This window comes from Sceloporus undulatus, chromosome 1, assembly GCF_019175285.1.
Source record: "Sceloporus undulatus isolate JIND9_A2432 ecotype Alabama chromosome 1, SceUnd_v1.1, whole genome shotgun sequence".
In the NCBI taxonomy this organism is placed as follows: domain Eukaryota; kingdom Metazoa; phylum Chordata; class Lepidosauria; order Squamata; family Phrynosomatidae; genus Sceloporus; species Sceloporus undulatus.
The window spans coordinates 837,851-864,810 of record NC_056522.1 but is presented as its reverse complement, the minus strand read 5'-3'; the positions used below and the strand labels follow the sequence as shown (position 1 = coordinate 864,810).

The 26,960-nt window shown below is 46.7% G+C and overlaps 1 protein-coding gene across 1 annotated transcript in view; it reads left to right on the top strand.

The window, feature by feature from the left end:
- The window catches only part of RAB10 (RAB10, member RAS oncogene family), a 64,392-nt gene extending 43,556 nt beyond the window's left edge, over positions 1-20,836 (top strand). The window contains exons 3-6 of the mRNA XM_042455691.1: positions 2,837-2,975; positions 10,983-11,072; positions 16,699-16,800; positions 18,482-20,836. Coding sequence (XP_042311625.1) covers positions 2,837-2,975; positions 10,983-11,072; positions 16,699-16,800; positions 18,482-18,565 — 415 coding nt within the window. The 3' untranslated portion in view covers positions 18,566-20,836. The remainder of the gene's footprint in view (positions 1-2,836; positions 2,976-10,982; positions 11,073-16,698; positions 16,801-18,481) is intronic.
- Positions 20,837-26,960: the final 6,124 nt, after the last annotated feature.

Below are 26,960 nucleotides of genomic sequence, written 5' to 3'. Positions count from 1 at the left end.
TAACAGTTCCTTTGTCTAGCCCACATTTTACAAGCTTCTTTGCAAGAATATCATGGGGAACTTTGTCAAAGGCCTTACTGAAATCAAGATCTACTATATCCACAGCATTCCCTTCATTTATCAAGATGGTAATTTTATCAAAGAAAGAGATTAGGTTTGTCTGGCATGACTTCTTTCTCTGAAACCCATGTTGAGTTTTTGTGATGATGGCATTGCCTTCTAGATGTTCACAGACTCTCTGTTTAATGATCTGCTCCAGAATCTTTCCTGGGATTGATGTCAGACTGACTGGAGGATCATTGTTGGGATCCTCTTTCTTCCCCTTTTTGAAGATGGGGACAACGTTTGCCCTCCTCCATTCTGCTGGGATCTCTCCTCTTCTCCAGGAGTCCTCAAAGACTATTATTGCCAATGGCTCCGATATGACATTCGCCAGTTCTTTTAATATCCTTGGATGGAGTTCATCTGGTCCCGGAGACTTAAATTCATTTAGATTAACAAGGTATTCCTTTACTATCTCTTTACTTATTCTGTTCTGAAATTCCTCTATTCTGTCCTCTGCTCCATTATCTTCAGGTTGAGCACCCTTTGCCTTTTCTGTTATGATACTAATATTGTACATGGTATTCTGATGCCATTGAATATTCACCTAGTAAAATGCTAGCACTTTGACAGGTAAGTATTCATCTGAAGACAAAGAGTGTTGGTCTCAGTCATGTGCTCATCGCAATTTTGATGCTTACAGCTTTGGCTGTTCCTCTTCCTTTGTGTCTCCAGGCAACGTGACATCTTCATCCTGGTGTATTGGTTGTTGATAATTCTCCATTGGATGATGATGGGAAATTCTTTGCCGACTGACTAAAGGCAATGACAGGCTGTGGCACTGGAGTTAGAGACACAGAAGCCTAAATAGGTCACAGACTCAGTCTTCATTTCCCTCTTGTCACAAGAGTACATCAAAAACTGACAAGACGGCACCCGGTGCAGTGCCCTTGTTGGCTTTGAAGCTGTGGCTGGCCCATCTCATGTTGGTATCAGGCAGAGGCTCCAGAATTGCCTAGACCTGTTGATGGGGTCCCTAGGACTGGCTGTGTGGAAGATAAATGCACCTCACACCATCTACCAGAAATACTGGCCATCCTGGAGTCAGACTAGTACATCTTATGACTGTAAGTCTTATGACGACAAGTGGAAAATATTCCATAAATTTCTGGAATCAGCTTCCATGTCAGTGGCTGACTTCACCATTAGTCACATCTTTCGTTTCTTACTACATCTTGCAGAAAGGTCTTCCTTGTGGCTCCCTTTGAGTATATTTAGTAGCACTCTCTCCCTGCTTTGTCTGTAGCAATGCTGCCTCATGGTTAGTTCATCCCCACGCGAAGAAGTTTTGAAGATCTTGAGGAACCTGTGCCCTCATATTCATCCTCTAGCTTCTTCTTGGAGTGTAGGCACAGTGCCCGACTAGGTAGGTGTTGGACCGTTTCTGTTGAGAGTTTTGTTGGTTGTTGCTATCACATCAGTGAGGTGAGCTTGTAAGCCCAGCACACTAAGGTCTGGTTCTTGGTTCCTTTGTTTTCATAAAAGTAAAGCAGTGGACTTCTGGATTTCTCTCAGAAACAGCGTCACCTGTTACCAGATATATTCTTTCTTCGAATGTGCCCTTTGCTGGGCAACACCCTGTCCATGGTTGCTGCATGTAGAGCTAGGGCCTATTAGATAGACCATAAAGTAGCAGCATGCAAAACCCAGCACCACTTTTTATGTTACGGGGTCAGTTCTGTTTTTCTTCAGCAGTTGGCAAAGAGGTTTGTTGCAATATTGACTTTGGCTACTGCCTGGCTAAATTGGCTCCTTTGTAAGAAGGTAAAGTAATTCCTTTACTGGGTGCAGGATTTGAGTGGTCTCCAGATGGTGCTGAACTGCAGCTCTCATTGTCATCCATCATTGGTTGTATTGGCTAAGACTACTTGGAGTTGCAATCCAGAAACATCTGGAGGTCCATAGAATTTGCATCCTTGCACTAGAGATGCTGCAGTGTGTCTGACTTTTCTTTATGGCATCCAGATTCCAGACTTTTAGAAGGTACCTCTGTGGTTTCAGCCATCTAATTTTATTTGTCTGAATTGCTTGGGTGTGGAATTTGAACATGACACACCTTAAGGAGAAACACTACTATTCTCTCTTATCTGACACCCTCTTGGCTTCTGTACAAGTGTATTCCTCTTCTGTCTCCTGTAAGTGTGAGTCACAGAGGCCATGAAGAAGAAAAACAGGCTCCTTGCCTGTCACTGTTGCTCCATGAGGGGTTGAGAGGTCAAACAGCCCCCCCCCCCAAAAAAAGAAGGGTGTACATTTGTGCTGCTATAATCTTTGCTTGATAATGGGCAGTAAAGAAGGTGGGTCAGCTGCCTAAAGACACTTGCTCAGCCCTAGAAAATTCCACGCATTCAGGGCAGGTGCAGGAAGGGATCTATGAGTATGAGTTCAGCAGTGGCTACTCAGAGAACCAGAGTGACCAGTGAGTAATGTCCTTTTGTTTCCCAGGTTATCTAAGCAGGCTCCTGAAGCAACCTTACTACTAGGAGGTGTGCGTCTGCCAGAATGGGCAAGGATATGTCTCACTGGGCACTGTATGCTTGGGATGTGCCCTCTAGTAGACAAAGAGCTCGAGTAGCAAACAAGAAGATTGCAAATGATCCTTCTGGGCAGTAGAGCTCATGTTGAGGGCAGGTGTTCAGGGCTCATTCTGATTGTGTCCTCTTCCCACTACCTTTCGGCACTTTTACCCGGAGCTTTACTGGGCCTCTAATGGTTTCTCTGCTTCTTTTCACAGGGACACAGCTGGGCAGGAACGGTTTCACACCATCACCACCTCCTACTACCGAGGCGCCATGGGGATCATGCTAGTGTATGACATCACCAATGCCAAAAGCTTTGAAAACATCAGCAAGTGGCTCAGAAACATAGATGAGGTGAGATGTGCAGATGTGCAGGGTTGGGAGGGGAGGACCCTGATGCTGGGCTCTGCATTTCAAGCGCCACACAAGTGAAAAATGGCCTTTTGGAAGAGGGCAGCATGAGTTTGCCTTAGTGGAAAGTACTGCAGCATTTAAGCTCTACATACTTTGGCAGGGACCTCCTTGTGTCTGAAATCCTAATGGCTTTAAGAGCTGCCTGACCAGAAAATGTTTCTACAATCTTTCTAGGTAGCCAGTTGCATTGTTCAGCTTCTAAAATGCTTGAGCATTTCTTGATCACTATTTATGTTAACCTAAACTGTGCCATAGAGAGGGTCTCTGTGACAGATCCCTTTTTCAAGCTGGCCCCACACTTCCAACCCCTTGGGCTTCTGTTACCCACCTTGTCCCTTTCCCCCTCTTATGATCCCTTCCTGGATGGGGTGCGTGGGTCTTAAGGTGATCCCTTTGGGGACCAGTAGATGTAGTGTTCAGTTGGTTCACTGTGGTAAGAGTGACCAGACTGTCTATCAAAACAGGAACAGGCAGACACAGTTGTAAGGAAGAATAAATTAGTAGAAGTTTATTAATGCACGGTTAGATCAAACATTAACCCCTGAAGTATGTAATCATTCACATCTTCCCAAAATCCATCTCAGTTCTTCCTCCTTGCTGACTTTTACAGCTTTACTCTATCCCCTATCTCTCTCTGCATTCATTCCCCATCTGTGTGTCATCTTTCCCTTATCTGTGTCATCTTTTCCCTGTCACTAGGCCATCTTTCCCAGATCTCCCCTGTCAGAAACAAGCCTCACTATTTTATCCCCCTTCCATAAGTCTCCCAAGAATTCCCTGAGCTGCACAAGTCTGCCCCCAGCCAAGCTTGGCCAGCTCTCATTTTACACTCTCATTCTGCAGTGCCTTAAGTCATCATGGCACCAGTATCCTTTCCCCTGAGTCTCTTGTTCACCCTGAGAGGGAAGAGCTGGGAATGGATCTAAAAGCATCATCATCATCATCATCATCATCATCATCATCATCATCATCATTTATTTGTATTCCACTTTTTCGCAGAGGAATCAAAGCAGATTACAACAGTATAAGTATAAAACAGTGTACAGTTAAAAATTACAGTTAAAAAGAACAATCCCATATCCCAGCCGCCCCCAAGCATAAAAAAACAATCAAAACCTTAAAAAGAGATTAAACAACAAGAAAGAGTAAAAAATTCCAATGTGAATTCACTAAAATTGTGGGTAGATTTGGGTAAAAAAGTGTCTTCATCGGGGGGGGGGGTGATGATATCAGTAAGGGGAGGCTAATCTGGGAAGGCCTGCTGGAAGAGATCTGTCTTAATAGCCTTTTTAAAGGCTTCCAGGGTGGTAATATGACAGATCTCCTCTGGCAGGTTGTTCCGGAGCAGCAGAGGCGTAAGTCTTAGGGAGCTGGGTATATTTAGCCTGGGGAGGAGAAGGTTAAGTGGTGACTTGATAGCCATGATTAATATTTGATTGAGGACTGAGCAAGCTTGTTTTCTGCTGCTCCGGAGACTAGGACACGGAGCAATGGATTCCAATGGCAGGACAAAGAGATTCCACCTAAATATTAGGAAGAACCTCCTGAGGGTAAGAATCATAGAATCATAGAAGCATAGAGTTGGAAGAGACCGCAAGGGCCCTGATCCAGTCCCTCCCCCTTCTGCCATGCAGGAAATCCAAATCAAAGCATCTCCAACAGATGGCCATCCAGCCTCTGTTTAAAGAGCTCCAAGGAAGGAGACTCTATCACCCTCCGAGGAAGGAGTGCATTCCACTGTCGAACAGCCCTTACTCTCAGGAAGTTCCTCCTAATGTTGAGCTGGAATCTCTTTTTCTGGAGCTTGCATCCATTGCTCCATTGTTTCCTATTCTCTGGAGCAGCAGAAAACAAGCTTGCTCCCTCCTCAATGTGACATCCTTTCAAATATTTAAACAGGGCTATCATATCACCTCTTAACCTTCTCTTCTCCAGGCTAAACATCCCCAGCATCTCCCTGAGTCCTACCTCATAGGGCAAGGTTTCCAGACCTTTCACCATTTTACTCACCCTCCTCTGGACATGCTCCAGTTTCTCAATGTCCTTTTTGAATTGTGGGGCCCAGAACTGGACACAATATTTCAGGTGGGGCCTGACCAAAGCAGAATAGAGTGGCACTATTACTTCTCTTGATCTAGACACTATACTTTTATTGATGCAGCCTAGAATTGCATTGGCCTTTTTAGCTGCCGCATCACACTGTTGACTCATGTTCAACTTATGGTCTACTTGGACTCCTAGATCTCTTTCACATGTACTTTCATTCAGCAATGTGTCTCCCATCCTATATCTGTGCATTTTATTTTTCCGCCCTAAGTGCAATACCTTACATTTCTCCGTGTTGAATTTCATTTTGTTAGCTTTGGCCCAGCTTTTTAGTCTATTCAGGTCATTTTGAATCTTGATCCTGTCCTCTGGAGTATTAGCTATTCCCCCTAATTTGGTATCATCTGCAAATTTGATAAGTATGCTCCCAATTCTGTCCTCCAGGTCATTGATAAAGATATTGAATAGCACTGGGCCCAGGACAGAGCCCCACTGGACACCCCTCTGGTCACTTCTCTCCAGGATGAAAAGGAGCCATGGCTGAGCACCCTTTGGGTTCGGCCGGTCAACCAATTACAGATCCATGTAACAGTTCCTTTGTCTATCCCACATTTTACAAGCTTGTTTGCAAGAATATCATGGGGAACTTTGTCAAAGGCCTTACTGAAATCAAGATATACTATATCCACAGCATTCCCTTCATCTACCAAGATGGTCATTTTATCAAAGAAGGAGATGGCATGACTTGTTTCTCTGAAACCCATGTTGACTTTTTGTGATGATGGCATTGCTTTCTAGATGTTCACAGACTCTCTGTTTAATGATCTGCTCCAGAATCTTTCCTGGGATTGATCTCAGACTAACTGGAGGATAATTGTTGGGATCCTCTTTCTTCCCCTTTTTGAAGATGGGGATAACGTTTGCCCTCCTCCAGTCTGCTGGGATCTCTCCTCTTCTCCTGGAGTCCTCAAAGACTATTATTGCCATTGGCTCCGATATGACATTTGCCAGTTCTTTTAGTTCATCTGGTCCTGGAGACTTAAATTCATTTAGATTAACAAGGTGTTCCTGTACTATCTCTTTACTTATTCTGTGCTGAAATTCCCCTATTCTGTCCTCTGCTCCATTATCTTCAGGTTGAGCCCCTTTTCCTTTTCTGAGAAGACGGAGGCAAAGAAGGTCTTGAGTAACTCTGCCTTTTCTCTGTCTTCTGTTAGCATTTTGCCATCTTCTGCATGCAGTGAACCTACCGTTTCCTTCTTCTTCCGTTTGCTGCGGACATATCCAAAAAAGCCCTTTTTGTTCTTCTTAACCTCTCTGGAAAGACTGAGTTCATTCTGCGCTTGAGCTTTTCTGACTTTACCCTACAAATGCCTGCTATTTCTTTGAATTCCTCTTTGGTGATTTCCCCCTTTTTCCATTTCTTATACATCTTCCGTTTCAAACTCAGCTCCGTTGAAAGTTCCTTAGTCTTCCATCCTGGTTTCTTGAAACTTCTCCCATTTTTCTTTCTCTCTGGAACTGTTTGAAATTGTGCCTTCAGTATCTCCCTTTTGAGAAAGTCCCATCTGTCCTGAACTCCCTTCTCTTTTAGTATTTCTGACCATGGAATTGCCCTCAATACTTCTCTAAGTTTACTGAAATCCGCTCTCCTAAAGTCTAGGATGCGTGTCTGACTCTGCCTGGCTTCTCCTTTCCACTGTATTACAAACTCCAGGAGAACATGGTCACTTCCACCTAAGGATCCCACCACTTGCACCCCATTAACCAAGTCATCCTTGTTGGTGAGGATCAGATCTAAAATAGCTGTCCCCCTTGTTGCCTCTTCCACCTTTTGGACCATGAAATTGTCTTCCAGGCAAGTGAGGAATTTGCTAGACCTTGAGGATTTGGCTGAGTTTGACTTCCAGCAAATATCAGGATAGTTGAAGTCACCCATCACTACTACATCTCTCCTTTTTGAGTGTGTGGTCATCTGTTCTAGAAAGATATCATCCAATTCCTCAGTCTGACTTGGGGGTCTGTAGTAGACTCCCACCGTAACATCCTTGTTGTTTCCCTCCCCTTTGATTCTTATCCAGATGCTCTCCTCCTGGCTTCCATGATTGATGTCCAGGATCTCTTCTCTGGTGTAAATATCTCTGACATATAGTGCTATTCCTCCTCCTTTCCTGTTTGGCCTATTTCTCTTAATAAGGTTATACCCCTCTATTTCCACATTCCAATCATGAGACTCATCCCACCAGGTTTCAGTGAGGCCTATTATATCATATTTGCTTTGTTGTACTAGGAGTTCGAGTTCATCTTGCTTATTTCCCATGCTCTGTGCATTAGTGTAGAGACATCGCAGACCATGGTTCCCTTTTACTTGCTGCCTGTGCAAGTTTTTTTGCCTCCCACTGTTGGGTCCTTGCACTGTTTGCCTTGTCTCCTCTATGCCAGTTTGACTGTTTTCGCCATCCCTTTCGCCTTCCTTAATATTGTCTCCCTTTCCCTCGGAACTCAGTTTAAAGCCCTCCTGATCAAGTTCTTGAGACTGTTGGCAAAGACATTTCTTCCAACTGGCGTGAGATGCAACCCGTCCGTTGCAAGAAGTCCCTCCTCATGGAACCGCAGCCCATGATCAAAGAATCCAAATCCTTCTCGGCGGCACCATCTGCGAAGCCAGTTGTTCACATCTGCTATTTTCCTCTCCCTTCCTGGACCATGCCCTTCAACTGGCAGAAGAGACGAGATGACAACCTGTACATCCATTCCTTTCAGCTTCCTACCAAGCGCCTCGTAATCCCTTTTGATGTTCTGCAGGCTGTGTCTTGCAGTATCATTGGTTCCCACGTGGACCAAAAGGAAGGGCTATTGGTCAGTAGGCTTGACCAGTCTTGTCAGCCTCTCTGTCACATCACGGATCTTTGCCCCTGGGAGACAACACACCTCTCGAGACATCTTGTGGAAGATGCTTCTACCTTGCAGGGGGGTGGAGTCTCCTTCTTTGGAAGTTTTTAAACAGAAGCTGAGTAGCTGTTTGTCACGGGGAGTGCTTTGACTGTCTTTCTGCATGGCAGAATGGGTTGGACTAGATTGCCCCTAGGAGTCTCTTCCAACTCTGGGATTCTAATTCTACCCTCAAGGCTAGCTGATATATTTCACCATAAGCTTTCTGTGATCTCCAGTCCACGCCATCAGAGCAGATGCATGGAATGGACTGGAGTTGAGTAAAGTGCATGCTGAGACACATCAGCCTCAGAGGTGCTGCTTGCCCCTTTCCCTCTTGGGGCAAAAGACTAACCTGGATGTGAAGTCATTCACCCCAGTAGCTGCTCCATCCTCTCTTGTGGTTTGCCAGCAACCTTCCTGAGCTTGAGGTTGCATTGGCTATTCCAAAGAGTGATATGATCACAGTGTACAACCTTGCCGTGTTAGCAGTCCCATGACCCTTGGTGCCACTTCTGGAGGTGGCATCGTACTTTATCTGTTGCCTGTGGGCATTTCTGAGAATGATCAGAGGTGGCACAGAGGTCCCTGTGAAGATCCCAGGGCAATGAAGTGGAAGAAGTCCCACTCAGTTGCTGAAAATGACTTGCCCTAATTAATGCAGCCCTGCTTTGTTGACTAGGAGTTCAGTTAACACACTGGCTATTCAGTCTTGGTTCTTTCCCTCTTTTGATGGTACTGTTTAAATGCTAGATGTGTGGTGGCTCCTTGCTAGGGAGTGGTATTGGGAGAGACTTGGCATCACATTTTGCCCCAAGAGGGATCCCAGTGACTTGTCCCCCAGAAACTGGGCACAATGGACAGTGTTTCATCAGCTGAGTTGCTGCAGAATCCACTCACAGAAGAGCAGTGGCATGTGTTTTTTGTGTCTGTCTCCTGCTCTTTGTGTGAGAGTCATTGAAAGAAATGGGAAGACTAGTGTGATAGACCACTGAAGAGAGGCAAGGAGGAGGCTCTGGCAGAGTCACTGGCTGAGGAAACCTGTGAAGAAGGAGCACAGCTTGTAGCAGCTGCTTCTGAGGCAAATCTTGGTTCATGACCATCTGGTAGTATTTCTGGCCCATCAGGTGGATGTGCAACTCAAAACAATTCAGTTAGGGCCTACTCCATATGCTGCTCTCTTAGCTAGCCTTGCCCTGTGTGCCCCTTACTCAGATCCAGCCTTAAAATGGCTGGATTGCCTTTCACAGATGCAGGGTCATAAGCAAACATGGTGACTGGGGCTTGAGCAAGCAATATGCTGAGGCCATGGATGGGATAAATAGGGAAGGGTGAGTGGATGGGCAAGGCATAGTCCTGGTGTTCACTGGAAGCCATCGAGTGAGGAACGGAGGGGAGCTGAAGGCAGGCTGGTGAGCTTGGACCAGGGGACTGGACCATCACTCTTCCCATGACAGACCTATTCAGCATCGCAAGGGGGGTGGCATAGATGGCAGGGGTGCGGAACGGATGGCACATGATCTGCATACAGCCCCCATTTTAAAATAAAAAGTGCTCCCTTGCACCCCTGGCACTTCTGGATGCACCATGGTGGCAATAGCCACTCAACTTCCTTCTGTATGTAGTAAACCTCTGGGAGCTGTGCTGTGCTAGGTACACACCTCATCCATAGTGGATCATTTACTTGACTGGTTTTGCAAGGTGGGGCAGGGAGCTGAAGTGTAGCTTGCAGGCCTTCTCTTTTAATGTATTCATGGTAGCTCAGCTGAGGAGTTGAGTCAGTGTTTGAACCACAACCATGTTGATGCCAAAGAGCCTCCTGCTGGGGGCTGACTAAAACGGTTTGGCAGTTCTAGTTTGCAAAGATGGATTATGAAGAAGGTTAGCTACCTCTGTCTTAATCCCGCTCTCCTTTTCTTTGTAAGATGAGATAGCCAGAAAAATGTGTGTGTAATGAGACAGGAATTGGATCCCTCGGTTACTCAGTTCGACTGAAACAACTGAAAATAGTTTTCCAGCAGTTTTCCTAGCCTGCTTGGACCAGAATTAGGAAGTACAGCCAGCCCTCTGTACCCACAGGGTTTTTATCCACAGATTTGGTAATCCATGGCTTGAAAATGTTTTTTGTTTTAAGTGTAAATTCCAAAAAGCAGGTCTTGATTTTGCCATTTTATATAAAGGACAACATTTACTACCTCGTTGTATTTAATATCCATGGGTGGTCCTGGAATCAAACCGCAGCGGATACCAAGGGCCCACTGTACTTGTCTTCCGGTAGGGTCAGTTAAATTGGAAAATGACTTAAAGGCACACAACAACAACAACAACAACAACAACAACAACACTGCTTTGGTCAGTCCTCACCTGGAATCCAGTTCTGGGCACCAGAGCTCAGGAGGGATGTGGACAAGTTGGAGTGTGTCCAGAGGAGGGCAACCAAAATGGTGAAAGGTCTGGAAACCACCAAGCCCTCTGAGGAGTAGCTGAAGGAGCTGGGTATTTGTTTAGCTTGGAGAAGAAGAGGTTAAGAAGTGACATAGTAGCCATGTTTAAATATTTGAAGGGATGTCAGATTGATGATGGAGCAGGCTTGTTTTTTGCTGCTCCAGTCTGGGATCTGGAGCAATGGATTCAAGCTACAGGGAAAAAGGATTCCACCTAAATATTAGGATGAGCTTCCTGATGGTAAGAGCTGTTCAACAGTGGAAGGCGCTGCCTCGGGAAGTGGTGGGGTCTTGTTCCATGGAGATTTTTAAACAGAGGCTGGATGGCTATCTGTCACAGGGAGGGCTTGGTTTCTGTCTTCCTGCATGGCAGAAGAGGATCGGACTAGATGGGCCTTGGGCTCTCTTCCAACTCCAGGATTCTGTATATCCGTAGGATGGCTTGTTCACACTGCTGTAGATGGGACTTGCTTTCATTACAGTCCTGAGCAGAAACCTAAAGCACTGTTGTTTGGTCTCCTTTCAGCATGCCAATGAAGACGTGGAGAGGATGCTTCTAGGAAACAAGTGTGACATGGATGATAAGAGGGTTGTACCCAAAGCTAAAGGCGAGCAGGTGAGTGGTATTTCTGAGAGATGTGCTGTTGGTGAAACTGGTAGCGGGGGAGGCTGCAAAGGAGGCCTCCAGCTTCCTTCGAGGAGGGAGGTCTTGGGCTTGGCTTTAGTCACCTGGAGGAATGCTTGGGGCCAGTTTTCCCCTCCGGTGGCTGTGTGGGGGCCTCCAGCTGTAAGGTTCAGCAGACCCTTCTACTGTCCACCTTGCCTGTTCCCTTTGCTTCACAGAACTATCCTTTTTCTACCCACCAGTGTGGGGAAAAGACAGGCATTTGTAGCACTTGTTTTCAGAACCAGTGAAAATTAGTTTCAGTCCAACCACTTTCTGGTATCACAACCTACGTGGGCATCAATGAATGCTGGAGGCTCTGCCTCCCCACTGCTTCCCAGGTTGGCCGCTCTGCCTTTTAAGACAAAGTCATGGGTACCGCAGGTCATCTCTCAGACTAAAGATGAGAGACCTCAACAGTCAGAGATGAGTCTGTCTGACTGTAATTTAAGTGAGAAAATGCTGCTCTTGGTATCCATTGTTTGCATCTGGTTCCAGTCAGTGGTGTTCTAGTAAAACAACAACAGCAAAAGGCAAATCTAGCAACCTTCAAGTCTTCGTGATCCAGGCTAACAAATGCCTTGACTGCGTTCACAGAAGTGGGGACCTCGTATCTTTGAAATCCCCTGACTTTTCATCTTAGGTGTGGCTCAGGCTCTTGTGGTCCCCAAAAGATACCTGAAGGGTGATCCATTGCTACAGAGGCTTGTGCTTGCTTCTTAACCTTGGACAAAGCATCACCTGGTGAGCTCTGGAGTGATGGTGAGACTCTCTAACCCTGCAGCTATGGAGAGGAGTCTTACCTGGAGGGGCCCTTGGCAGACCCCTCCCAAAGAGCCCTTCATCATCCGTGGAATACTGCGATGGGTTCCATTCCTGGAAGCTGCTCCCAAATTGCCATGCATCGCCCTTGCTTGTGCCTTGGTTCTCCCTCAGTCTGAAGCCCTTGATCCAAGGAGAGGAGGTGGGCGCCAAGCTCCTTCCCCCTCTCCCTCCTCTGCCCCGGTGCGAAGCAAAGACAACCCTTTCTCCTTCTCTCCTCCTTGAGAGGAGAGGAACTTGTATGTGCTGAGTAGCCACTCTGAGGTTTAACAAAAGAGTTTTATTCCAAGTGAAAGGATTAAATCAGGTTTCTGGGCGTTCTGTTGTGGCATATCCTTCTACAGAGAAGAGCTTGAGGAACATCAAAGTGATAAGAAAGAGATTTAAAGGCATCTTGAATTGGAATTAGTAGTAAGCAAAGGAAACGGGACAAGGGTCCCTGACACCCCCTGACTAAAAGGGTCCCTCCCCACTTTTACAGAAGCAGACCTTCCATGCTCAGGTTTCCTCAGAGCAGGAGGCTCATCCTTCAAGGGCCAGCCTCTGCCAGCCTTCCTTATGCCAGCAGCCCAACGGGACAGGAGGGAACCTGAAGGAACGGGCTGAGAGCCCCACGGGTACAAAAAGCAGGAGAACTTTCATACTGACCCATGACCCAGGAGGGTTCCCAAAGTTTTAGCACCTCTGTAGCCCACAGGAAGCTCAGTTGGCAAAGGGTCACTCCCCTGATCTTAAGGAGCCTTTTACCACTCTGAGTGTTGAATTGACCACTGGTCAAGTGGAGGTAGCTTGGTTTTCAGCTGCCAAATGATGTACAAGGGGCATTATCACAGCTTAGTTGAGTGCCATTTGGGCATCAGTTGGCCAAGGATGCAGAGGAGGAGCAAAACACTACATCAGGCATAGAACATGGCCTTGAAAAGCAGCACACAGATGCTAAATCTCACTTATGAAGAGCTACAATTTCTATGATTCTATGAGTCTAAGTTAGAGCCCTGGTGGTGCAGTGGTTAAATGCCTGTACTGCAGCCACTCACTCACAAACCATAAGGTTGCGAGTTCAATACCAGCCAAGAGCTCAGGCTTGCATTCTTCCTGGGCCAATAAAATGAGGACCCAGCTTGTTGGGGCAATTAGCTGACAGTTGTAAACCGCTTAGAGACTGTGGCAGGGTGTTATATGCTGATGACATCCAAATATATTTCTCCATGTCCCGATCAGCAGCTATGACAACAGATGGCATTTCTCCCCTCCATCAGTGTCTTGAGGCAGTAATGGGCTGGATGAGGAAAAACAAGCTCAGGCTGAATCCAGACAAAACGGAGGTACTTACAGTAGGGGCCCCCAAACCAGGTCTAGGGTTGCAACCTCCTAGATGTCCTAGATGGGGTCTCCACAAAGGACTGTGTTCGCAGTCTGGGGGTGCTCCTAGATCCATCGCTTCACATGACAAACCAAGTGAATGCGTCAATCAGGAGCGCCTGCTATCAGCTCTGGCTGATACGCCAGCTGCGCCCTTTCCTGGAAGTAAAGGACCTAGAGACTGTTGTACATTCACTGGCAACTTCATGACTTGATTTCTGTAATGCGCTCTACATGGGGCTACCCTTGTGCCTAATCCGGAAACTTCATCTAGTGCAAAATATGGCAGCCAGGCTGGTCGCCGGAAAAACTAGGAGTGACCAAATTACACCCATCTTAAAATCTCTTCACTGGCTGCCTGTTAGTTTCTGGGCACAGAACAAGGTGTTGGTTATCACCTTTAAAGCCCTACATGGCTTGGGCCCCACCTATTTGAGGGATCGCCTGCTCCCATATAATCCGCCCCGCTGCACCCTCCGGTCCTCTGGGAGGAATCTATTGCAGCCTTTAAAGACCAGACTAACTGCTCCCTCCCAAAGGGCCTTCTCTGCAATGGCTCCCAGACTACGGAACGGACAGACGGACGAGATCCGTCAAATTGCCAGCTGTCAAGACGGGTCTCTTCCGGCAGGCCTTTCCTGAATAAAGGTGTCCGGCCACAGAATGACTGCCCCCACATCATGGATTAGCCCACCGCTCTGACCTATATATATATATATATGTGTGTGTGTGTGTGTGTTTAATAGATATTTTAATTGTAACTTGTTTAATCCTGTTTTAAGGGGGGAATTTGGGACACAATGGTGTACATGTGGATTTTAATTTGTTGTGAGCTGCTTTGATTGTCTCGTCACAGAAAAGCGGGATGCAAATAAAAGTTTTATTTATTATTATTATTATTAAAGCAGTACATATATGAAGTCGTTGCTGCTGCTGCTGTTGTTATATTTGTTTATATCCTGCCCTTCTCCCAAGACTGGGACTCAGGGCAGTTTACAACATTAAAAAATAGTACAATTAAAAGCATACAAAAATAGTATATTAAAACAGAATTAAATTACTCCAATAATGAAAACAAACTGCATATTAAAATACCAAATAGTTTAAAAAGGTAAAAATGTTTAAAACACATTAAAACACTCCAGCCCATTCTTTAAGAAGGAACTGAAGACGGATCTCTTCCGGCGGGCATCCATCCCCACCTGACCTTCTGTAAAGAACTTTAGGAAACCCTGCTTCCGGTCATAACAGCATAACCGCCCGCTGCCCTGCTATAGTGACTGGGGGGGGGCTTTCCCTGGCGCCCTGTGCATGGCCCTTTACTCCCAGGGAGTCCCCTCTTGTCACACTTTCCCTTCTAGGATCTCCTAGGTCTCCATTCCCCACTCCCTGCTGAGCGGAATGCGATCCCTTGAGGTCCTGTTCCTAAGCTGCCACCACCCAGTGAATTTTAAACGTAGCCCCACAGCTACACCTCCCTACACGCACACGCTGGGACTTGTGAGGGATAGAGATTGAGTTTCTTTCTGTACTAACCCAGAGCAATCAGTAGCCGAGTTCAGGCACGTGTCCAGGAGCAAAGAGAGACAGCAGATGCTTTTAAGAAAGACGTTGATTTTAAAAAAAGGGATAGAAAAGGCTAGAAAGAATTTATGTCACGCTTGCAAAGCCCTTTTGCATTGAAGGTCAAAGAACATGGTTATAGAGTTCATGCCACACAAGCCATTGTTGAAAATAACAAAAGGCCTAAACGCACTAAGCTAACACGTTCCTAACTACTCACACAGTGATGGGATTTGTAGTCCTTTTGAGTTCCTGGATGCAGGGAGGGCCCCTTGCCTCTCGACCTGCATTCCCCTGAGTCTGTGTCTCCCCGACTCCAAGAGACACCATCTGGTTCCCCCCCAGGAGAGAACAAAGGGAGAGACAAAGAACCGCATGATGGCCGCAAAGGGCCTTTTAAAGATTTCCCATAGAAAGTTCTTGAATCTCGCGGTCCTACTCTCTGATTGGTCAGTTAGACCTTACATCAGCTATGATGTCACCGCTCATTAGCATGTGATGTCATCTCTCATTAGCATGTACCTCCTCCCAGATTAACCCTTTGTAGTTCAGGAGAAGTCCTCAGGTGACTGGAGGACCAGTCATCACACCTGCCATTACTGGAACTGACATTTTTATACTTTGTGCTGTTTTTATGATATGTATTTTGCATATGAATGCCTGTATGGAGATTTTGGGTTGTAATCCTGCTTCGATCCGTTGGGAGAAGCGGGAAAATACAAATAAACTTATTATTATTACTATTATTATTATTATTATTATTATTATTATTATTATTATTAAAAGCATTCTGTTTTGAATGCCTGTCTGAAGAGGAAGGTCTTAGCCTGCCAGTGGAAGGCCATCAAGGAAGAGGCCATTCTGGTCTCCCTGGGAAAGGAGTTCCACAGTCGAGGGCAGTGGTTCTCAACCTTCCTAATGCCACAACCCTTTAATACAGTTCCTCATCTCAGTTCCTAAGACCATCGGAAATATGTCTTTTCCAGTGGTCTTAGGCGAACCCTGTGAAAGGGTTGTTCGACCCCCAAAGAGGTCGCGACCCACAGGTTGAGCACCGCTGGTCTAGGGGCAGCCATAGACCCTCTCTTGTGTCCCCACCAACTGTGCTTGTGATGGATGTGACACAGAGAGAAGGGCCTCCCCTAAGGATCTCAGAACCCAGCTCATATGTTGGCCAGACTGCTTTGGTCATGGGCCTGGGGTGCCCCCACATTCATGGCTGTTGTGCCTCACAGCGCAGTCCACTATGAGCATTCTGATCTCTATGTCTCTGCCTCAGCTTTCCCCAACTGGGTGGCTTCCCAGTGTGTTGCCACTTCAGGTCCCATAGTCATGTTGGCAGGGGATTATGAGGGTTATGCGTCAACTTGTACACCAGGTCAGGGAAAGCTGTTCTATGTGGCCTTGGTCTCAACTCTGTTTCTAGAGTTCATCCTTCCACAAGGGCCCCCTCCTGCCTTTGAAGGGCTGAGCTCCACTTCCAGCATACCAGCAGAACCATTTGTGGTTCCAGTGCATGAAATGGATGCCCAGATTCTTCAGGGTAATTTTGGAGGTGCAGAAGGAACTTCCACTTCTGCCGGGTATTTGAGTTTTATCTGGGAGTGTTGCTTCTGTTGTTTGTGTTTTCAGCAGTGCTCTACAGTTGTGTGTGTATTAAAATTATTTAAAACCTGATCTGAATTAAATTAGTAAAATAGTTTTGTTGTATGTAAGCTCTTTCCATAGCATCACTTCTCTGGCTGCCTTGTAACACAGCTGTGGGTTGCATCTGGGTCCGCTGCTGAAGTGCTTTCCAGCCTAACTGACTGACTTTCTCCTTTTGGCCTAGATTGCAAGGGAGCACGGTATTAGGTTTTTCGAAACTAGTGCAAAAGCAAATATAAACATTGAGAAGGCATTCCTCACGTTAGCAGAAGACATTCTTCGAAAGGTAATTGGGGCTTCTTTAACATCAGATGGGGAGGAGGCAGGGTTGGGAGCTGCATGTCTGGTGGGGGTTAATTTTTGACCCAGCAAATCCCTGGATCACTGGGAATGACGTGACATCATTTCCTGTAGCCATGTCTAGCTGGAGTTAAGACTTTGGGGGAGTGGGGAGGCAGTTGTAGGCATTTGAGGGTGGTTTGGCATGGCTTGGGACAGAGGGCTACTTGATAATTGTGCTGAATTTTAAGCAAAAATTGTGCGGGGGGGATTTCTGAGGGCCTGCCATGGTGCTTCAGGGATCACTTGCAGCCCACAGAGCCCCCCTTTCCCACCACAGTGAAGCAGAATGTGGCAGCAGAGCCACAGAGGGCCCCCACTTTGCCACAGGAACTTCCTAACAGCTTTTTGGGAGTGGAATGGACTACTGGTGGATGCCCCTTCCTCTGGAGAGGGTTGCAGGGGCATCTCTGGGGAGTGTCTCAGCTGTTTACTGCTGTGTGGCAGGGGGCTGCAATAGATAGTCCTTGCAGTCCCTTCCAGCTTTGTCGATTCTGCCATGCCACCCTGCATCCAACAAGAGAAATAGCTTGTCTTGCAAGGTGGTTGTGAGGTTGCACACGGCGGGCAGAGTCCAAATCTACCATTCAACACAGTGCTTGTGTAGCACAGTCACAGAACCATAAAGTTGGAAGAGACCACAAGGGCCAACCAGTGATGCAGGGTGTTGAAGGCACATAGAAACGGGAGTGAGAGATCCTACCATGGCTGCAGCATCCAGATGGTGAGGGAGGCAGGGGCTCCTCCTGTGCCATTATCTTGTGGTAAGGGTATGTGCAGATTCACGACAAACAAGACCCCCTCCTGTCCTTCCAGGTGGGCAAAACGTTTGTTGCGTGTCAAGACCAGCTTCATCCCGTGTTGCTATTGCATCACAACAGCAGAACCAAAGTCAGAGCCATGCAGATGCAGTTCAGGGGTGAATGAGGTTGAGGTTTGTAGCATAGGACAGCTATCTGGGACAGTTGAGGGATAGCATGTGCAGGTTTGAAGGCCAGAATGATGGATTTTGATACGATCCATAGATAAGTCAAGGGTAAAACGTAAGGGCATGTCGCCAAGGATGTAAATGATGAAGGAAAGGGAAGTTATGCCAAAACAAGCTGCTGTTTTCCAACCCAGCCCTTCAAACAGGATAGAAGCAGCACTGCAAGGGAAAGAGTAGAAGGGGTCTGTGCTTCTTTTAGCTGCTCCTGGGATGGACTAAGCGTTCCCCTTTTGCCTCTCTGCTCAGAGAAGGGGACGGTTCCTTTATTTGATATTTTATGAAGGTGCATTGACCCGTGAATAAGGTTTTTTGGATCGATTTTTTGACTAAAATTTCTAGACTTACACACGAGTATATATGGTAATTATTTTTATACCATTACTGATGCTTTTATATGTTATTGATCTGTGTTGGTGATTTTGTAAGCTGCCTTGAATCGCAATATGGGGGGGGGGGGGGGGTGAAACGTAAATTGTCATCTTCATCCAAACCCAGCAGCCTCTTCCATCCCAAAGACCAGGAGTGTGAAGGCAACTCCTGTCACACCTGTTGACTTTGGGGACTTGGCTTAACTTTTCCTGTGTCGCTTTTATTGTTGCTGTTGTTGTTGTTGTTGCTATTATTCTTTTTCTTCTTGCAGACCCCTGTAAAAGAGCCCAACAGTGAAAATGTAGATATCAGCAGTGGAGGCGGCGTGACCGGCTGGAAGAGCAAGTGCTGCTGAAGGGGCTTCCCTTGCCAAGCGTCCTCCATCGCCCTTCCTCTTCCTCCTCTTCTTGCTGCGGAATAAACCACTTTGCCCATTTTTAACCTTAAATATTTTTTTGTTCCTCATCTTAACATGGCTCCTCCTTTCCTTCGTTCTTTTGTTAGGGAGAGCTCACTGACTATAATCTTCTCAAAACAAAACTGTATCGAAATCATGTCTGACTTTATTTTTAATGTACTGGCTCAACTCGGCACCATGTTCTGGTTGTATTATAGCCCAGTCTTAACATGACAATTTAGAGCGATCATTTCAGCTCCAGTCTGCAAATTGTACAAGAATAAAAAAGAAATACGTAGCGTTAACAGTTTTTATTTTGTACAACTGTGGGGTTTTGTTAATGGATACTGTGCTTAAGTCACCATATTTGCATCTGCAGAAAAGGAAAAACTCATTCGCCTTGAGTCTGTAAATGGGGTTTATTTTGTCCTGTGCCTTACATGGAAAGGAACTTTGGTTCTCTCCCTCCCCCCGTCCTCCTCTTTCTGTTCTGGCGAAGGCAAGACCAGAGGCCCCCTTCTCCTGGGGCGACTTCCCTGGCATTGATGTAGTGAACTGAGGACAGCCGGGGCGAGAGCAAGGCCTGCCGGGTGCCTCCAATGACAATTTTTTCCTCTCTGTAGTGGTTCCCTCCTTCCCTTCTCCCCCCTTTTTTGTCTGCATGCGGTTTTTTGTTTTGTTTTTTTAATGGTGTGATGTGTTAAGAGATGGCAATACGCTGTATTTGCCAAATTTAATTCCAAGCACTGATCACGGATCTAGCTTTCTGGGGTAAAACGTGAAGTATCTACTAACCTTTTTGTCTAGCAAACGTTGGGCCAATTACTATTCCCCCCCTCCCCAGCCCTCCCTCCCTCCTTCTCACATAGTTATTGGGGTTTATGATATGGAAGAGTTAATTGCATGCGCAGTAGTTTTCTATGGAGGGTGATGTGGCTGTTGTCTTATCTTTGTGTACAACTATGCCATGGCAGGTCCCAAAGCTGCAGCCGTGAACTATGAATTTGGTTTTCTTTGCTGCTCCGCGCAGGTGACTCAGTAGCCTAGTCAATGTTTAATATGGGGACAGGAACGGGGCGAGGGGGAGAAAGGGCAGGTGAGTCGGATGGCCATACCCCTAGAGTGCGCTCCTTCCTTCTGTGTTAAGTTCTTCACAATAAAAGAAATCCCTTGTTTACAACCTTGAGCAGTCGTAACTTCTTTCGACAGCTGGCAAGCAAAAAGCAGCAATGTAAAAACAGTACAAATGCTTTAGCAGCCGGGTGCGCACTCTGCTTTTGCGCGGTGGGGAGCGGCCCTTGGGGGACGACTTGCTTTTCCAGTTTGCCACCTTGCCTCTTGTTCTGGCTCAGCTGGAACCACCAAGGAGACAGCAGTGTCACAACAACAGGAGGGTGTGAATGTGCGTATGTGTGTGTAAGAGCATGAGAAAGAGAGAGAGTGTGTGTGTGTGTGTGTTGCCTTCTGGGAGAGCACCAAAGGCTGACTTCTTTGCAGGCCCCTTGTGCTGAATTTGGGTGCCTTGCCCGGCAGCGTTCTTCATCCCCAGTTGGGCAGGAGGACATTGGCGCCAAAGGGGTTCCTTGTGAGCCCCTCTTTTCCCTCTCTTCCTCCTGGGCTTGAGGGTGACCTTTTTGCCTTTTCTTTGGGACATTTCTTCCTCTGATCAAACCAGCACGCAATGCTGACTGTAATTCTAACGAATTGGATAAAGGCGAGCCTCGCTGGTGGTTCGGGTGTCACCCGCCTAGGAGCGGTCCTGTCCCTTCCCCTTGTCTTCCCTTGTGCTGGTTCCCCTTTCCCAGCTGAGCGGCTGTTAAAGCAGAGGCAGGGAGCCCCGGGGACCGGAAGCGACAAAAGGGTGGCACTCTGTGTGTTCCTCACTTATTTCGATGTACTGGTTAGTGTTGTAAATAGAAATGGCTACCTTTTCAGATCTGCACTTTCTAACATTATCACAGGTTTTTAAAAAAGGGAATATGGAGTAGTATGCATCATCTTTTCTCTCTCTCTCTCTCCTTTTTTTAATAACTTTTGTTTAAAACATGTGCTTTTGATTTGCTTCCTGGGCCTTGCCCTCCTGTATGAGCCTCTCTAAACAAGTTCTTTGTAAAAGCTGTCTTCTTCATTAAGCACCGAGCAGCTGAAAACAAAGCAGCCCACTCTCTGGTACTACTAGCTGAAAATTCATATTCTACTTAACAAGGTAAATAAACTGAAATATTTCTAGCCTGTCTATTTCTTTTCATATTGAAGGGGTGATCTGGGTGTTCTTGAATTTCAGAGTCCCCTCTTCTGCAGCTCAGACAAGGGGAACTGGCTATCTCTGGATGCGTCTGCTGTCTCACCGTCATCCAAGAGTGGAACTGCGGGGGAAAGCTTCAGAAATTAGCCCTGCAGGGGAAAAACACTTTTAACTTGTTCACAAACATCAACAAAAGAGCCACTTGCTGGAAAGGTGCTTCCCCTTTTTGGCCGTACAGGTAGGGACAAAACTTGGCAAAGTTTGTACTTACTCCTAGAATCTCTCAGCCAACAGAGGATGAGGGATGAGGACTTTTGGGAGCTGTTGTCCAAAAAAGTAATTTTTACTTTGGGTGAGAAGTGTTGTCCTGTTTTCCCTTAGTTTGCCCGTATTTTTTAATAAGGTGGCTTTTCCCCTGTCCTCAAAACCAAGTTCCTGATGCCCATCTCTGCTTAGCTTTGGTTGTAAGCAAGTCAGTGCCCTCCTCTCTGGCCTTTACTTGCAGTGCCCTGCCTTTGCTTTAGGGAGCCATCTTGGTGTAGGCCTTGGACTGTTGGGCTGGGATTTTGGAAGAACAGGGCTTGAATCCCTCTTTAGCCACAGAAGCTCCCTTGGTAATGCTGGTCGCACATTCTCAGAGGAAGGCAGCTATTGCAAGCTTCTACTGAAGAACTCTTCTAGATTAGTAGTACATAGAGAGATCTTGTAGCACCTTTGAGACTCACTGAAAGAAAGAAATCGGCAGCATGAGCTTTCCTAGACTTCATTTGCATCTGAGGAAGGAGATTGAAGTCTAGGAAAGCTCATGCTGCCAACTTCTTTCTCAAAGTTAGTCTCAAAGGTATTACAAGGTCTCTCTATGTACTGATTCTACAGACTAACACGGCTGTATCTTTGAATTATTCTAGGGTGGCTGTAAGTCTGTTTTGAATGCTGAACCTAGCCTGGTGTTGTGATTTGAGTGTTGGACTCAACGCTTTGGGGGACCCTGGGGAAGGGGCACACCTTTAGCCTCAGAGGCAGACAAGGGGGGAACCTGTGAATCAATCTTTCCAAGAAAACCCTAGAAGGAGAGGGTCAGAGTTGAAGGCACGGAAGCCCTATTGCCTTAAGGTGGTGCTTTGTCAGGGTCAAATCAAAGGTGTCCGTCCATCTCTGGGTGAAGCCTAGCACTAAGGATGAGGAGTCAGAACCCGGGGGGCTTTTCATTGCAGGAGCGGACCCCAGCCCAAAGGCCACGATCAGCATCTGGAGCTTCGCATTAGTGGAAGGTGGCTTCTCTGGCCACTGGTGGCTTGCAAAGTCGCCAGAGATGAGCAGGAGAGTAAGAACCCCTTCTATGCTTTTTGTGTGAGGATCTCCCTTGGAGTGAGCCACAGTTGGGTGGAGGCTGCAGGGGGGGCTCATTGTACCCTCCCCATCACAAACCCTAGTGTTATCCCAGCATGTGGCACACTGCCGCCACTACTACTGCCTTGGTTGACTCCCGGTTAGAAATTGGTTCTCTGCTCAGCCTGCCCTGGCCTGCGTCCGCTGGCCCTGCCCTGTGGAAGTGTTTGGCCACCATTAAAGCCCTGGACCCAAAACAAATGCCAGACAATGATGTTGAATGGCCGGTCTTTCCACCGAGTCCCATGTTTCTCAGCATCATGCGGTTGTACCCAAGCAGCCCTAGTGCTGGGTCAATGAGAGCACCAATTAGAATGCTTTGCCAAATGCTATGTTCCTTGTTTCTTTTAAAAAGTTAATGAAAATATGTGAAGTCGGAGGCTTTTACAGCCTTTGTGGGTTTTTGGGGCTATGTGGCTATGTTCTAGAAGAGTTTCTTCCTGACATTTTGCCAGCATTCAGAGAAGATGCCAGCCATAGATGCTGGCGAAACATCGGCAATAAACTCTTCCAGAAAATGGCCACATAGCCCAAAAAACCTATTAATGAAAACAGTTTTGCAGATGGCCACTTCCCAAAGGCAAATAGGCAAAGTAACTTATTACACTAGGCTTCAGTCCCATCCCATCCCATCCCCAAAAGGCAAAGTGCATTCATGCATCAGCAGAGACCTTAGTAAGGGATCAGGATTGCAAATCAAGGTTTTTATTTATTTATTGCACTTCTATCCCGCCTTTCTCCCCAAATTGGAGGCTGGTAAGGAGATAGAAGCCACCTTGTTAACCTTACAAGAGTTTAAATTTGCAGGACCAATGAATTACAATCCCAGCATATTGAAGGAACTGGCAGATTTACGCTCTGAACACCTTTCTGGAGGACAAGTGGGGCACCAGAGGACTGGGGAGCAGCAACCATTGCCCCCTCTTCAGACAAGCTCCAGGAAAGTACAGGCCAGTCGGCCTGATCTCACTATACAGTATAAAGGGCATTGTTTGCAAGTATCCTGAGGGCAATGCAGTGATTCCTAGGAGCCAGACTCAGTTTGTCAAGAGAAATCCTGCTAAACTAATCACATCTTTTTTAAAACCAGGTCACTAGTTTAAGTAGGGGATGGGAATGCTGGAGATGTCACTCATCTGGATTTCAGCAAAGCCTTTGGTAAAGTCCTCGATATTCTGATTAGCAAACTGATCAAATGTGGACTAGATGGGAACACTTCAGATGGGTCCATCATTGGCTGAAAAAGCATGTTCAAAGAGCCATCATCATCAATGGCTAAGCTTCCTGGAGGGGCCTCTCAAATGGAGCAGCATAGGCTTCTGTCCTGGGATTGACACTTAATAACTGAGATGGGAATATTATTATTATTATATTATTATTAACCTTCATTTATAAAGTGCTGTAAGTTTACACAGCGCTGTACATACAATCTTTTTAACTGGACGGTTCCCTGCCCTCAGGCTTACAATCTAAAAAGATACAACACAAAAAGAGAAGGGAATGGTGGAAGGAAGGGGATGAGGGCCAGCAGTTCCTCTCTACCCCCGAGGCCTGGACCAAGGCAGGTGGACTGGAGGGAGGGCTGGGCTTCTTAATGGATGGTTAATCTTCTTCCAGGGAGACCTGTTGGAGCTAGCCTGCCTCTCTAGTAGGACAAGACATATAAAATACATAGCAATACAGGAAATGATTCAATAAAACAGGACACAAAAGAACATCAAATAGCAAGTGACAATCATGCAATGCCTGGGAAGGCTTCTCTGAACAGGATGGTCTTCAGCTCCGTTTTGAAGCTGGTTAAAGAAGTGATCAGGGCCCTTGTGTCTCGCGGGGGAAGAAGGTTCCAGGAGTGAGGGGCAGCAAGTGAAAAGGGGCAAATCCGGGATGGGGCAGAGGAAATCCTGGGCTGGGACAGCAGACCTTGACTGCCAGAACGGAGGGAACAACGGAGTGGGAAGGTGAGGAGAAAGAAGGTCTGACAAGTAAGGAGGGGCCAGTCCATGGAGGGCTTTGAATGTCGACAGCAGGAGCTTGTACTGAATGCGGAAAGGGAGGGGGAGCCAGTGAAGGGATGCCAAGACAGGAGAGATGTGGTCAGAGCGGTGGGTGGAAGTGATAATGCCTGCAGCTGAATGCTGGACAGAGATTAAAGGACGGAGGTGAGAAAGAGGAAGCCCAGCCAGGAGGACGTTACAGTAAACAAGTCGTGAGACCACTAGGGCATGGACCAGGATCTTGGCAGTAGAGGCGGAGAGATATGGTCGGATTTTGGCAATCGACAAGCCTTGGCTGTGGTCTGGATCTGAGGGATACACGACAGAGAAGAGTCAAAGATAAAACCAAGACTAAGGGCTTGCTGGACTGGTTGAATGGAAATGTTGTCCACAGAGACAGAAAAGGAGTGTTGAAGGGTGGGCTTAGGAGGAAAGACAAGAAGCTCTGTCTTGGACATGTTGAGCTTCAAACGCCGATGGCGCATCCACTGCGAGACAGCTGTAAGGCAAGACTAGACTTGCTGTTGAAGCCTTGGAGAAAGGTCAGGGGCGGAAAGATACAGCTGGGTGTCATCGGCATACAGATGGTAGGAAAAGCGAAAGGAGCTGATGAGTTTTCCTAAGGACAGTGTATAGAGAGAAAACAGAAGGGGACCCAGAACAGAGCCCTGGGGAACTCCAACAGAGAAGGGAACAGGAGATGAAGTCTGACCGCTTGCAACCACTGCGAAAGGTCTGCCAGACAAGTAAGATCTAAACCAGTCGAGAACAGAGTCTGAGAACCCAAGGTCAGAGAGTATGTCAACTAGGAGACAGTGATCAACGGTGTCAAAGGCTGCAGACAGATCAAGAAGGATGAGAACAGAGTAAAGGCCATTAGCCTTGGCCTGTAAAAGGTCATTTGAGATCTTAGTGAGGGCTGTCTCAGTGGAATGCTTTGGGCGGAAGCCAGACTGAAAGGGATCGAGGATGGAATTGGCTTCAAGAAACTCAAGACAGCGCGAATAGACAACCCGTTCCAAAACCTTAGAAAGAAAGGGGAGAAGAGAAATCGGACGATAGCTAGACAGAGAGGAGGGGTCAAGAGAAGGAAATGAGAGCATGTTTGAAGTCCGAAGGGAAGGAGCCTGTAGAGAGAGAGAGATTGAAGATATGGAGAAGCGAGGGCAGAAAAGAAGGAGCGATAGAGATTAGAAGAGGAGTAGGAATTGGGTCAAGAGGACAGGTAGCAGGTTTGGAAGAGTTCAGAAGTGAAGAGAGTTCATCCAAAGAGGCAGGAGGAAAGACAGAAAATTTGTTAGGCGAAGGCGATAGAAGATTAAGAGCAGAAGAAGAATCTGGAGGGACTATCTCAGAGTGAATGGTGGTAATCTTAGAGATGAAGTAATTAGCAAAGTCATTAGGAGAGAATGATGAAGAGTCAGGAGGAGAGGGAGGTTTAAGCAAAGTGTTGAAGGTGGAGAACAAACACTGCGGACGCCTCTCATTGGCAGAGATCAATGATTTGTAATAATTCTGTTTTGCCATTTGAAATGGATAAAATCAGGCCGCTTTTTGGACTTTCTCCAAAGACGTTCGGCCGCTCTAGAGCAGGACCGGAGGAAAACGATGGCCAGGGCTGAGGCCTAGTCTTAGAGGAAGAAGTGCGTACAGAGACAGGGGCAAAGCGGTCAAGAGTCGAGGAAAGAGTGGAGTTAAATAAAGACATTGCTCAAGATTCTGATTATACAAAACCAGGAGGTGTAGCTAATGCATTGGAAGGTAGGAACTGGTTTCAAAAGGACTGGAACTAGAAGATTGGACTGGAATTAATAAAATGAAATCCAACAGGGACAAATGCAAAATTCCACAAACACACAAGTATAGGATGATGGTTGCATGGCTCAGCAGTACTACAAACAAAAGGAGCTTGAGATTCTTGCTGATCATAAATGGACTGTGAGCCAGCAGTGTGGGGCTGCAGCGGAGAAGGTGAATGCTGCCTTTGCCTGCATTAACAGAACCATAGTTTCCAAGTTGAGGGATGTAATAATCATGATTTATTTCTAGCCCACCCGATCACAGAGAATCCGGGTGGGTTACAAGTGCATAATACATGAAAGTTACAATAAAATCCAAGAAGAAATCAACCCCTGTACCCACCCTTTATATTCTGCAATGTTCAGGCCTCAGTTCTCAGTGCCTCATTTTAAGAGGGATATAGACAAGTCAGGGAGAGTTCATAGGGATGATAAGAGATAAGGAGAACAAAACAAGAGCAAGGGTTGAAGTGTTCTTCTCTCCTGGAAACTTCATCTCAAAACTGCTCCAGGATACATTTTGCCCTATAGATATGCCACAGCACCCTCAATGTGGTCTTGTTTGGGGTCAGACAGACAGTCACCATCCCACCTGAATCCTCAGCAGCCGCTGGCCACCACAGATCCAGAGGCAGCTGGCTGAGCCACTTTAATCTCACAGAAGCCCCACAATTGGGACAGTGCTACCCTCTGCACCCCTGAAAGTTGCTGTCTGCTACCACTTTATATATGGTTAGTTCTTGGATGTGTGTGTGAGTGAGTGTTTGTGTCAATGGTGATTTCATAGAATCATAGAATTAGAGGAGACCCCCAAGGGCCCTGATCCAGGCCAACCCCTTCTTCTGCCATGCAGGAACTCACGATCCAAGCCCTCCCTGGGACATGGCCATCCAGCCTCTGTTTAAAAACCTCCAAAGAAGGAGACT